Source organism: Oculina patagonica, chromosome 13 (assembly GCF_052425735.1).
Source record: "Oculina patagonica isolate OP01 chromosome 13, crgOcupat, whole genome shotgun sequence".
Lineage (NCBI taxonomy): Eukaryota > Metazoa > Cnidaria > Anthozoa > Scleractinia > Oculinidae > Oculina > Oculina patagonica.
In genome coordinates, this window is record NC_135770.1 from 32,596,598 (window position 1) to 32,609,602 (window position 13,005).

At 36.7% G+C, this 13,005-nt stretch overlaps 1 protein-coding gene and 1 long non-coding RNA gene across 3 annotated transcripts in view; one reads left to right on the plus strand and one right to left on the minus strand.

Moving 5' to 3' along the window:
* The window catches only part of LOC144635215 (uncharacterized), a 144,632-nt gene extending 136,391 nt beyond the window's left edge, over nucleotides 1-8,241 (minus strand). The window contains exons 1-2 of the mRNA XM_078494307.1: nucleotides 8,058-8,241; nucleotides 4,843-5,121 (exon numbers count right to left, since the gene is read on the minus strand). Coding sequence (XP_078350433.1) covers nucleotides 4,843-5,107 — 265 coding nt within the window. The 5' untranslated portion in view covers nucleotides 5,108-5,121; nucleotides 8,058-8,241. The remainder of the gene's footprint in view (nucleotides 1-4,842; nucleotides 5,122-8,057) is intronic.
* An 815-nt stretch (nucleotides 8,242-9,056) lies between these two features.
* On the plus strand, nucleotides 9,057-12,196 carry LOC144635277 (uncharacterized). 2 transcript variants are annotated; one of them, XR_013567341.1, is made up of 3 exons: nucleotides 9,057-9,165; nucleotides 10,882-10,952; nucleotides 12,088-12,196. It is a non-coding gene; the product is annotated as an uncharacterized LOC144635277 (long non-coding RNA). The 2 variants fall into 2 exon arrangements; XR_013567340.1 differs by having other exon boundaries at nucleotides 9,064-9,165; nucleotides 10,893-10,952.
* Nucleotides 12,197-13,005: the final 809 nt, after the last annotated feature.

The following is a 13,005-nucleotide window of genomic DNA, read 5'->3' on the forward strand; positions in this document are numbered from 1 at the left end:
TATTTAGCTTTTCAAATGAGCTTTAAACTTGTTGTAAAAGTGAAAATTGGTACAGGAGTACATTTATAACACAATTAAACGACAATTGACATAGAAAAGCTTCATGTTGCTGACAAATTGAACTTTGTTGTGTTGTTCTGGCTGTGATATGATTCATGGAGTGTTATATTCGGCCGACTTGATATAAAACTAGGATTTTCCTTAATTTCAAAACATGAAATAACGTTACCAAATAAGATTGGGATCTTGTAGAAGCTTCTGTTTTAATGAGCAACCGATAAGGATAGCACATGCACAGTTTGGGAGGAAATAAGTAAATTCCCCTAGTTTGCTTGATTTCACCTTCGGACAATCCACGCCACTTTTCTTGGGACACTCGTCGTTTTTGGCACTTCGGAAGAGGAAAAAAATCAATAATTACCCCACCCCCCCCCCCCCGCCCCATTACAATGTTGTGTACCTTGAAAAACCAATGCCTACCGTTGCTGTCTGGTTTGCAACATTGGTTTCGGGGGGGAGGGGGTTCTCCATTTCTGAGAATTCGTGACGAAATGTCACGTTATACTTGCTGAAATGGGTGTCCCAAGTCTTTATGGCGCGGATTGTAGTCTCTTGGCATTCTCGGTCCCTTTAAGCTCGCACTGTACTCTTATCGGTGTCGACGTCAGCGAATAGCACTCTTTCACTCGAGCTCATTCCCGCCGCCTGAAGTTTTGGGCAGACAACGAGATCTCAGTTTCAGGCTTCGCGCGGTGAACGAGACAAGAGAGAGAACGTTCAGGTACTACGCTGACTTGTACACTCAAGGCGGTTATTAATTTCCGTATAAGGCCGGTAGTAGTTTAAAAAAAGAGTGAATCTTCATTTTGTATAGGGTCAGTGGGTCGGTCAGTCAATTGGTAAAGGCAAACCTAATTACGACAAATCGATTTTAAAATAAAAGTAAATAATGCTCTTCAAAGAGATACAGCTATCATGAAAATTTTGTACCTTAATTTTAAATTTTTCGAGGTCTTCAATGCGCTCCATCTGTAAAACAAAGGAAAGGAACAAGAAGTTCTGCTATAAAAGGGGTGGTACCTCTCGATCACATTTCACGCTTCCGGGCAAGAAATGCAAAGTTTAACTTTTGCAGTTCTGGCACTTTGTGGAGTCAAAAACCGGCAAACTGCTCAAGGTTTCAACTCGAAACCTTGACGCCCTAGACAAAATTCTGACATAGCTTGCTATTGTTTTAATAAAATATTTTTAACAAAAATAAAACTCATTTAATCAGTATCTGTCGTAGAAAATACGCAAATTGTTTGTCAGCTGTTTACTTGTTGACTGCGAACTGGGCTTGAGAATCGCCAGCCGACTTCCCTTTTATACCGGAAGTTCTTGTTTAATTTCGGACATATATGGAAAGTCCGAGTCTACTAAAAGGGTTTTCCTCCAAAAACAAAACCGCCCTTTACGGGTAGAGCGTTTATTTAATAAAACAATGCAAACAAAAACCGGAGCCCCTAATACAGTAGTTGATTTCGAGGCTGCTAAATGCCATTTGTGTCAGCATTCTGCTCCATCAGCTAATTTTGTTATTTTCGAAAAATTTTTAATCGTGAATTTTTGTTTTTGTGATCTTGCTCGCACTTAAGACATACAAATTATTTCTGTGAAAACAAAAGTTGATCGAATCGAAATAGAAACCAAGTTTTTTGTGTGTTTCTTCTGTTCATTTTTTATTTTCTTTTATTTGGGAAGAAACGTTCGAATGACTCAAAGCGCCTTCTGTTTAAAAAAAAAATACTGCTGCTTGCCAGCGAGTTGAGAATCGTAAACTCGCTGGCATAAACTAACAGTGCTATGACTGCACCTTGTCCGATCGACAATAGCATTGATAGCCATAATAGTTGAAGAAAAGTTGAACATTTGGATAGGATGGTATTGTGCACTTCCTACGAACGAATGGGAATCGGTGTTTCTCTCCTCTATATCCATTTCTACTGAGAGCTTATAAATAGCGGCGTACACATTGATTTGGGATCTTTTGACGTTTGATGACTCGATGAAACTCAGCTGTCAAGAAACAGTAGATTTTTCTAGACTGCGGGCAGTCTTTTTCTTTTCCTGGTGCTGAAGAACACTAATGTAATGTAATGTAAAAACTTTATTTAAACACGGGAAACCATCAGTTACAATAAGCTCAAGTATTAAAGAAACTAAAACTAAAACTGCTTTACATGATTGCCGTGTGGGAATCCGATACGTCAGCTACCCTCTTGATAATTTTCTTAAAATTATTAACTGATGCGGCATTTTTAAGACATTTGGGCGTGTTATTCCAGAGCAAAGCGCCGCTGTAAGAAAAGCTTCGTTTTAAATAGTTGGTATTTGGTTTGGGTAGCGTCAGCTTTCCCTCAGAGTCTCTCAAGTTATAAACAGAGTGACGCTGAGAGAAAAGGTTTTGTAGGTAATCTGGGGTAAGTCCATTCATAGTTTTATACATTATTAAGGCTTTCTGTTTCTTTCTTCGAGAGAATAGCCTCTCCCAGTCGAGTGTGGAAAGGAGGTGGTTTGAACTCGTATCAAAAGGTGATTTTGTTATAACTCTGGCTGCACGGTTCTGTAATTTTTGGAGCTTGTCACTCAAGTAACCACTCATACAGTCCCAAACGGCGAACATAGAGTCGTATTTTCCGTGCTATTAGCTGAAATTCCTCATTCGTCCTCAGTAAGATGTCACTTTAACTTTTAGAAAGTCAACATCTTTGGGTAAAAGGAACAAAAATACCAAAATGGCGCGATTCTCAATTTATCAAATTCGTCATTACTCTTATTACTATTTCACTTATGCCTTTACGTTTAAACTGCGCATGCCGCGTTCCGATGCCATTGGCGCTATGTTGTTTTTGATTCTGTCTCCCAAAACAAACTAGGGTTTTGTGCCTACTTTCTTTATCAAGCGCAATCACTGTATTTGTGATTGTGGGATGTCAAACTGATTTTAATCACAATACGCATATCCTTACCAAACCCAGCAGAAGGCTTGTGATATTCTTCTCAAATGCCTCCTTTTTGGCTGATTCCGCAGATGAAGCTTAAAATAAAAAAAAAAAACTTTTCTTAGCTGATATTGATAATGATAATAAATTCCGTCATAACATTGTTAAAGTAGGAGCCAGGTTGATCAACAGACTTATTTAACAATATTATGAAGAAATTTGAGAGCAGTAAGAGGACAGACGCATAAAAAGCTCCCATCATTTTTTTTACAATAACTAAAAGCCAAAACGATGAAGGGTTAGTAACTCCCGTTTATATGCAATTTGTCGCTTATTCGAAGACTAACAACGCTAAATAAGCTGTAAACAGTTTGGCGAAATATTCAAGATCCGCGCTGGGGCGATGGCGTCACGTACTGAATAATGTGTCTGATCTTATTGAAGATAAAATTAGCCACTGATAAGAGTATGACAGTACTAGTATGACAGTTATTGTAAAAAAACACAGTAAATTAATAATAATAATAATAATAATAATAATAATATTTAAGATTTCTATGGCGCAAATTAACATGTATGACCAAATGTGCCTTACAAATGTATAAAAAAATTAAAAATAAAAATACTAAGAATATAAGAGTTTAAAAACTAGCTATTTACAATAATGTACATATGAATAAAAAAAATACTAAGAATATAAGAGATATAAAACTATTTACAATAATGTACATATGACTAAAAAGAGATTAAAAAGCCTTAAAATATAATAAATAGATAATAAAAATGATCTTACTCATACGCTTTCCTAAAGAAAACACAAAACAAACACGACCTGTTAACGTAATGATAGCGCGAGCAAGGAGAATTTACTTTTTGATAATAATAAAAAAGAATTTATTTTCCTTTCTTTTTCTTGCAGTATTTTCTAAAAGAAATAGAAACCTTTTTTCTCTTGTTTCTATCAGGTTTAGAAACATTCTTGAAAGTTTCGGAGAACTCGAAAAAGCTACTGTAAACCCTTGCCTGTGGCTCCTTTTCACGTTCATTTCCCGTTCTCCCAAACTTCCATTCATGTACATGTTAAGTCGACGGAAATGGTTAACTCCGTGGCACACATTTCCCAACAAAGGAATCTTTATATATTTTCCTATAAAATAGCGAGTGCTCATTTTCTATTGCATGATACTAATAAGTCATGTAGGGCACTCTCGAAACTAAACGATACACACGACACGGAATAGCCAAGCATTAACCTCTTAAACAGGCTAGCAGTTGTTTCGGGTGCACTTGTCTGTGACAAACTTTGGACCACAACTTGGTCGGCTTTGACGTGATGGCTGAGAAAACTTTCACTAAAATTTTCAAGTACTGTATGCTAGAATTCGATCTTATTTAACTGGGAGAAATTAATTTTTCGTTAATGTTGTTGGAGTTTAACTGCCCCATGGTTTTGAACAAAATAGCACTCCGTGAAACATTTTGGTGATTCAAGGCAATATTTTTCAGCGCAACGAATTAATTTTGCTGCTGTGCCTTCCTGCATCGGGGAAGCCTTCCCAGTGCTTCCTAAATCGGAGTTCCAGGCCGATTGTCGATCGTGCAAACCGTTAAAAAGTATGCCTTGGCTTTCTATCAAAATCCTTTCATATGAATTTCAAGGCCAATCCATGCAATATTTTTCAGTCCAACAAATTGTGCAGCTGTGTCTTGCTTTGAATAAGTCTGCAGGTTATTCTGGCTTATTGTAGTCATCGCGCTCTACCGCTGACATTTAAAGACAATGAAACTGACAAAGTAATACAGAAATGACTAACATAATTTAACAAATACTTTTAAGTACTTTCAATATATTTTGTACCTTCTTCTGCGAAGCAGCCACATCCGTCGCCGATTTTTCCGAACAGCATCAATAATGTCAGCAGAAGAACCGCGAGAGAAATTAAGCACATAGTGATGACCAGCGCCAGCAAGGCACGAACTGATCCTTGTGCAGGGTTCACACGGCTAGTTTTCTTCTCTGCGGTGTTTCTTTCCTGTTTTTCCTGTTCCAATGCCTTCATTTCCAAGGAAGTCGCTTTATCATCTTCCAAGGTCTTAAAGGATCCCTTAGTTAATGTGTGCATCTTGAATCGTCTGCCTGTTGAATGTTTAATAGAATGGAGCCTATTTACAAACTTTGTAATTTACACGTGTATGTGCACCTTATCACAAACTTAACTCTTTGAAAACCGTGCCTTTCGCAGCGGCACATGTTCTCAGGGAAAAACTAAATTATGAATTTTACCGTTGCGATCGTTCGAGATATGTCACGATTTTTAACACACTTTTTTTTTGGATGTACAAAAAAAAATTTAAGGAAAACGTTAAAATAAAAATTTTGTTGAGTAGGAAATTTCTTAGGAGTATTAAGACCGAAAAGTTTAAGACAGATTGCGAACGACAACCTTGAAGAATATCGGCCATTGTTTTTCAAGTTGCGCTGTCCGAAGCTCAGCTCCTCAGTAACACTGACAGCTGCTTATGTCGGGAGATTGCGACTTCGTGCACACAACAACAACAACAACACGAGCTAATAAGCCATCGCGGGAAATAAGACCGTGGCTTTTAAATAATCATATTCAAGTCGAAATTAACCGGAAAGAAAAACCTTTTAACAAAAAAAAGTCCACATGTGTGCGCAGCGTTATCGCAACAGGTGAGGCACTCCCATATATTAGCCTTATGGTTAATTATTTGTAGAACGGCGAATAATTCCGAGAAAATTAAACGCGTTCTAAGTTTAAGAGGCGAGAAATCAGAAGTCAGCCATTGATTCGCGTGCAGCACAAATGACGGTATACTTGGAAACATATATATACCTGATTGAAGAAACGTTGACCCGTGAAAAGCGTAAACCATGAACGATGTGACCCAAATGTTTACTGTGAAGTTGAAAAAATAATCCCTCTTTGTGACAAAATAAACATTATGATATGACAGGTTGCATAAATTATGCTTGTAAGGCCCCAAAAGAAGAAAATATCTTGATTATCAATAAATGGAATATTACTAAGCTTGGTTATTTGGTTATTTATTTATTTGCCACAAAACAAAAAATATAATTATGAAAAAATAGATAATACAAAATCAATATACAAGATAATAATTAATTTACAAGACTACAATATAATATAAGATTAGAAACAAAATGGCGAGGGAACCTTATAAAAAACCACGGGGCTTGTAAGCTTAGGTTCCCTCACAAGAAAAACAGATGACTGGTTTAGGTACTGAAGTAATGACAAGACTTAATAGAAGACGGAGTTAATAGTTATCGATAATATATGCTTTAAGTTTTCTTTTAAAATATGCCAGTGATGAAGAGCCCGAAATTTCAGGTGGAAGCGAATTAAAAAATTTAGGACCTTGAAAGAATACGGAGAATTGTCTAGTCAGAATGCCATTCGGTCTCATCGTTCACGGTTTATGCTTTTCACAAAGTCAGCGTTTCTTCAATTAGGTGCATATACGGTTAGTATTTTATATACATGGCAACAATGTTGTGGGGCAAAGAAAAATATTTGAAAGAAGAGTGTCTCGCGTGTTTATCTTGTTCAAACTATTTTCCATTTTTGAAAGACTAGTGCCTTACCAAAGTTCGAGTTAAGGAGTGAAGATATAGGAGACGTCCTCTTACATTGGTTCGAGATATAGAGGATATTACATGGTTGCGCGGAGATATGAAATTTATCTTCGAGTGTTCAAATCGATATCTCACGAGTGAGCGCAACGAACGAGTGGGATATCGATTTGAACACGAGAAGATAAATTTCATATCTCCAAGCAACCATGTAATATTCTGTTTATCATATAAACCTACTAATTACGATGTTTTAGACGATTTTCCGAAGATTACCGACCATTTTCCGAAGATTTCCGAAGATTTGCAAAATGTCGTCCGAAGGTCGTACGAATGTTTTCGAACATTTTCCGAACTGGACAAACGCAAAAATCGTAGCAACAGAGAGGGGGTTGAGACAAAGGAAAGTTCTTGAAGGGATTGAATCACTGCGACAGAAGCATCACGGAATGACAGTCCTGAACAGTTTTGACCATGTTGAAACGTGGAAGCCAATCCTGAACTCCTTCTTCGATCGTGAGGGAGACTATAACAGCCAGTGAAGTATCACAAATGTAAAATTACTTGACAGACCTCGTTACATTTTCCCGCCTTTTTCACATACGTCGTGTAATAGTCACGATTTAATGGCGCGGTTACAGAGCTGAACATGAGAAACAGTCCGCCATATTGTCATTTTATCAACAACCTGAAGAAGATCAGTGAAACTGATGGAAACGTCGAATTTTAAATATTCTTAACCTCGGAAAAGATCCCGGAAAACAGTAAATAATTTTAATTTTCCGAACTTTTCCGAAGATATCCGAAGATTGCCGAAGATTGTCAAGGAAAATCCGAAGACGTTTCGACTTAATATCGATTTACTTTGGTTCATTCAGCATTGAAACAGGGCAAATTTGTCAGAAAATGTTTGGAAATCGATATCTTCACATGTGAAAATATTAAATTCGGGACGAAATTCGCAACGCTATGAGCGATATTTCGCTAGAACAACAACGACAATTCGCGACGCTTGGAGCGATATTTCGCAGAACAAATACCGATAATTCAACGAATTGTCGTTAGCACAACGACAATTCGCGATCAAAAGCGATAGTTCGCTAGTTCATTAACGAAATTTCGTAACACAGCTGATGGCAGTTCGCCTGTCATCAAGTTAAGTTCGCCACGCGATTGACACGATGCAATGTCATCTAACGTGCACGAAAATTGTGCTGTAAATTGTTTTGCAAGCCTCTTTTGGATTTGGCGACTTGTTTTCTCGTCGTCTTTGCGCATTTGCTGATCTATAAAAGCCTTAGCTTCTACAGACAGCTAGTACCACTGAGAAAGTCAAAAGTAAGTGTAAACGGTTGCAAGGGAAAAAGTTTTAGTTCGAGGTAGACAGAAGTTCGATTCGAAGCAGCAATTAGCACTGTATGAGTTATGTGAGGCATAATGGAAATCTACTATACCTTAGGCAGCAAAAGATGATAAGTTAATTGATAACAAGATCGTCTTAGCTCGTTAGCGGTCGTAATCGCCAGCACAGTAAAGGATTAGTATAAACTCACTGACTGATAAGGAAAGCTAAACATCTGCTACAGGACAATTTGCATGATTTTGACAATGACTGAGTCGCAATAAACTTTTTCACTTCGCGTCCCTCGTACGTCATGTGCAACGTTAATTTAAAAGGCATATCGGGAACTTGCTATGAATAATGAATACCGTAATTGGAATGAATATTAATTATCGACAGGAATTAGAGAATGAACACTTGTGGATAAAGGGCTGGGAATAATTAAGTATTCTCATGCTAAACCCCTGATAATATAATTTGTTTTCTTTTAAATTCACGATTGATGTCTAAAAGGTCTTCAACGAGTTTTTAGTTTATATTTATGAAAGCTGAGTGTGACCAGACTTCGTTGCGTAACGGTCTTGGCTCGTTTTGTTGCTTTGTATGAGCAGCTGCGGTCTCAGTCATTATGAATAATTTATCGCGCTCAAAGGGGCCGTTTAACACAGTGAAGCTCAAGTAAATGTTAGCTTGTTATAAAAAAAAACATAAGAGAAAAATGCTTTGTTTGAGAGTGACAAATAAATAAATTACGACATTTGAGCTAGAGGTAATTTTGCGCCGGATCACGCACAATTAAGGCTCTCGAAAGTCTCTCTTTTTTGGTAGGTTTAAAGGAAGAAGATATCATAAACTGTTGATCGCAAAAAAGAACAGTTGGCTTTCACAATAAATAACGGCATTTAAACTAGAGGTAATTTTACGCCAGATCACTTACCACTCAAGGCTCTCGAAAGGCTCTCTTTTTTGAGATTTAAAGGAAGAAGATATCATTAACTGTTGATCGCAAAAAAATGGCATATGTTTGACGGGAAAATTAGATATTGGTTACTAAATATACCCATATGCAAAATACTCACCGACGTTAGTTCGTCTTATGCAAATAAGCCAACTGTTTAGTGCAATATGTTTTATCCTCGCAGAACGGGAATTTGACAAACGGCACGAATATTCATTTTGAAACCCAAGCGTTTGATTCCAAGAAAACTATAACACAACAGGTATTTGTGTAAAAGTTATTGAATAGTTAATATTTTTGTTTTACACTCTAAATGTGTAATTTGGATTATACAATTTTGCTTGAGTGAAACAGTTCTTTATTTTGTAGTACTTTTGACACGAGGAGGAAAACGTCAATTGCAATGTTCAGCATGTTTTCGTACATCTTTTTAGAAATTAAAATCATAGTATTTATCTTTTTGTGAAATAATCCCTCGCACGGTCGTGTTTCATTTCCCTTTAAAATTATCGATGCATGTGTTATTTTTGAAGCCGAGTATAGTTAACCAGACGGCTAGCGGCAGCTTGGTTCATAATTTGCATGTTCTTTTTTCTTTCTTTCTTTTTAGTTATCAAGCAGGTAGTAGGAGTTGTTTTAGAAGTATTAATTGTCGTAAGTCGTTTCACTCCGGCGACTCCTTGAATGTTTACCTGCCAGGAACTATTAAACCATTTACTTTTGTTTAAAAAAATTCACTCATAAATGAAATGTGTATGTTCTGAACTAATTATACCGAATATTCCATTGAGAAACAGAAGTTTGCTTGCATATTTGGCGGTCACGTACTCCGATTTCTTTTTTTGAATTTGGTTTTATTTTCATTTCACATAGTAAATTGCACGTCTTTATAGAGAAATTTACTTTTTTTCGTTTAATTTCTGGTTTCTATAACTATAAATTATATTGGCCATGCGTTGAAAACGGTTTTACCTTCAACCGGCTTTTCATACTCACCACTTATTTAAATATGCAAGATTGAAACAATTTTCGCGTCAGCCGTTTGGCATTGAAAGTGTTTCATGTCGTTTGCCATGAGAGTGAAAAGTTCTTCACAGCAAATGCATTTATAAAAGCAAGAGGTAAAAGCAACCGAGTAAACATCGTATACATACTAGTTATGCAAGCGTTTTTATTAAACGACACGAGTTATTAGTTTGTCTGCTTTCCAAAATTAATGCGGCTGACAACCATATTTTTCTAGCAGACAATCTGTAACTTGTAAGATCAGTTTTAGGTTTTCTGTTAGAATATATTGTCATTTACTGTGCGGTGAAATACAGTTCTTTTTTGTCCTCTTCAAGAGTTTGTTATATGCAATAAAAACGGTATGCATTATATGCATCTCTAAGCAGGGATTTGCCCCAGCATCTTAGAAACAAGCTTTCTTTCTTATCGGATAATGACGAGAAACCCGTCGTTTGGATCTTCAGTTTTATGGATCAGCAAGGGACGTAAAAGAACACACAGACACTTATGGAGTTCCAGTGTTGTGGTCTGGTTTTAGTTGCCCGTTGTAGTTTGTGTTCTGTGAAATGCTCGGAGATATAAGCTGCTGCATAAGCTACTCTACAAATCCGGGGGTACATAAAAGTGTTGCATGAATAAAATGATTTGTCGCATAATTCCATCACCGCTAAAATAATCAACGAAACCTAATGCTACTTGAATACTAAGGGCAAAATAGACTGGGCGAAACAAAGAAAACCCGGTAAACATCGGAGTGACGAAGGTATTACTCATAATAACAATCACGATCTTTATTCACATAACGTCATTTCTCCGTTTCGCCCAGACTTACTGCTCCCCGGTCTGCGGGAATACCAAATGCTGTGTAAGTCAACTAAGTCATACAGTAAAATAAAATAAAAATGGGTAATATACAAAAATTAAAGTATTTTTAATGGTTCTTTATTGATTCACTTTTTATTGTTATTAGTTTTCAAACAGAGATGGAGATGCGTTCGCAGGTTTACCTTGCGATTTTACTGTTCAACATTCCATGTACAGGTATTTCTCTATTATTTGGCACACCGGTACTCATTTGCCTCTTTGTCAATCTGATTAAAACTTTACTTGTTCTACATTAATGTTCAGCATTCTAGCAAGTAATGGTGTCAGTTCATCAGCCAAAAGGCTTCTCAGGCTAATATTTATTTTTTAAAAGAACATCAAATTTCCGCGCGGAGACTGTCAGCCGTTAAAGTTCACCACTGAATTTTCTTCGGTTCTGATTGGCTTAAATTGACCACGTGACGCGATAGTGTTCGTCCGCAAGGGCACTATCAGCCCGTTGTGCCCGTCCGAGAAAAATACCGAAAAAAAAAACCACTAAATTGACTGCATTTAGTGCGTTTCTTCTCCGGTTTTGTTTGCTTGTGATTTCGGCTTCCAATTAAGTCTTTTATCCTAAAATGTTAAAATCAATTCAATACGCCCGTTTTAAATGAGCCCGGGGAAGAAAATTTAGTGGTGAACAATAAACACAATAGACTATTGCTGCCTTGACACTTTCCGTCTGACAGTCGCTCCTTTGGAAATTTGCTGTTCTTAAAATTAGCATTTAAGCCCTCGAAGCTTCGCTTCTTGGGCTAATATTTGCTTTAAGAAAATCAAATTTCCGTTGGACAACTGTCAGCCGGTAGTTCCTCGACAGAAACACTCTATTGTTTAATTTGACTGCCCTGGAGCTGGCGCAAGAAAAATTGACAATACGAATTACCAACAAACACTTTAACTGACCTTTTTGATGAATAGATCTGCTTCTGTGTTATGCTAAAAACATTTGGACGGATCGCCCATGGTTTCTATCGAATATTCGTAGCTGACAAGTTTGCCATCTAATTGTTAAATATATTGACTGCATTTGTACTGCGAAGTCTTGTACTTACGTAACTAAATTTGTCATCATACTACCCAGAGATCTAAGCAATTCGGTAGTTCCGTATCTTGAAAAGTTATCCCTGGTATAAAAGATTGAATCTCTGATCAAAAATATTTTTTGACATGTTCATAATTGTAGCCCGCGTAGATTGTTATTAAATAACTATTTCTTGATAGTTGGCTGTTGCCTCAGACACATGCAGGCTATTTAAATCCTTTTATTTGTTTACGTGGAATTTTCTCTTTCTTGATCAACAATTAGAAACCTGTGAACCCAATCAGTTTCGCTGTCAAAATGGGAAGTGCATTTTTATACATTGGCGCTGCAATGGCTACGACAACTGTGGTGACAATTCCGACGAGGAGCAGTGCAGTAAGTTGTGATTGATGTTGTTGCTGTTGTTGTTGTTGTTTATGTTTTAAAGGCTTACTACTGAAAGTTTAAAAGAGCCCGAATATTGGGAGATAACTATTCTTTCTCTAATTACTGTTTGGTAAAGTTTACAACCATTATTTCCGACACTATTATTTCAAGCTCTAAGTAATCGCCAAAATGAACGAACGAGTGCCAAAAAGGGGATTGAGTGTTAGTAGTTTGATAACGTTTTTCTCAATATCTGTCCGTATGAGCCAACCTCAAAAATTTAGAAATTGGCTCAGATTTAATAACAGATGTATTTTCGAAAAATTGGAAAATGTGCCTTTTTCAAAATGCAAAAACCTGTCTTACAGATTTTGTAAAAATCTCCAGTAATGGATAGTTGCCCGTCTGATACCATAACCAAATGCAAAGTTGAATCACTGTAACGATATCGATCGAGTAAGACGAAGAGAGACAAGTACACACGTTCACTCTCAGATGTAATTCACTATAATCTCATTCTCAGATGATCATGTTACATTGGTAATTATTAAATAAATTATTAAATCACGTGTATCAATGATGTAATCGCTACAATTACTGATACCTTAACTAGACGTAAATAATGAATCCTTCTTTGTTGTGTGAATAAGTCTCTACATTAATCTTTTGTAGTATGGAAAGTTTAACGGGTAGTCCAGTTTTCAGATACCATGTCTTATTCGTTTACACAGTGTAATATTAGCTAAGAAAATCTAAAGGAACCCTACAATAACAACAACAATATCAAAAGAAGCAAAAATTATACTCAACAACTTG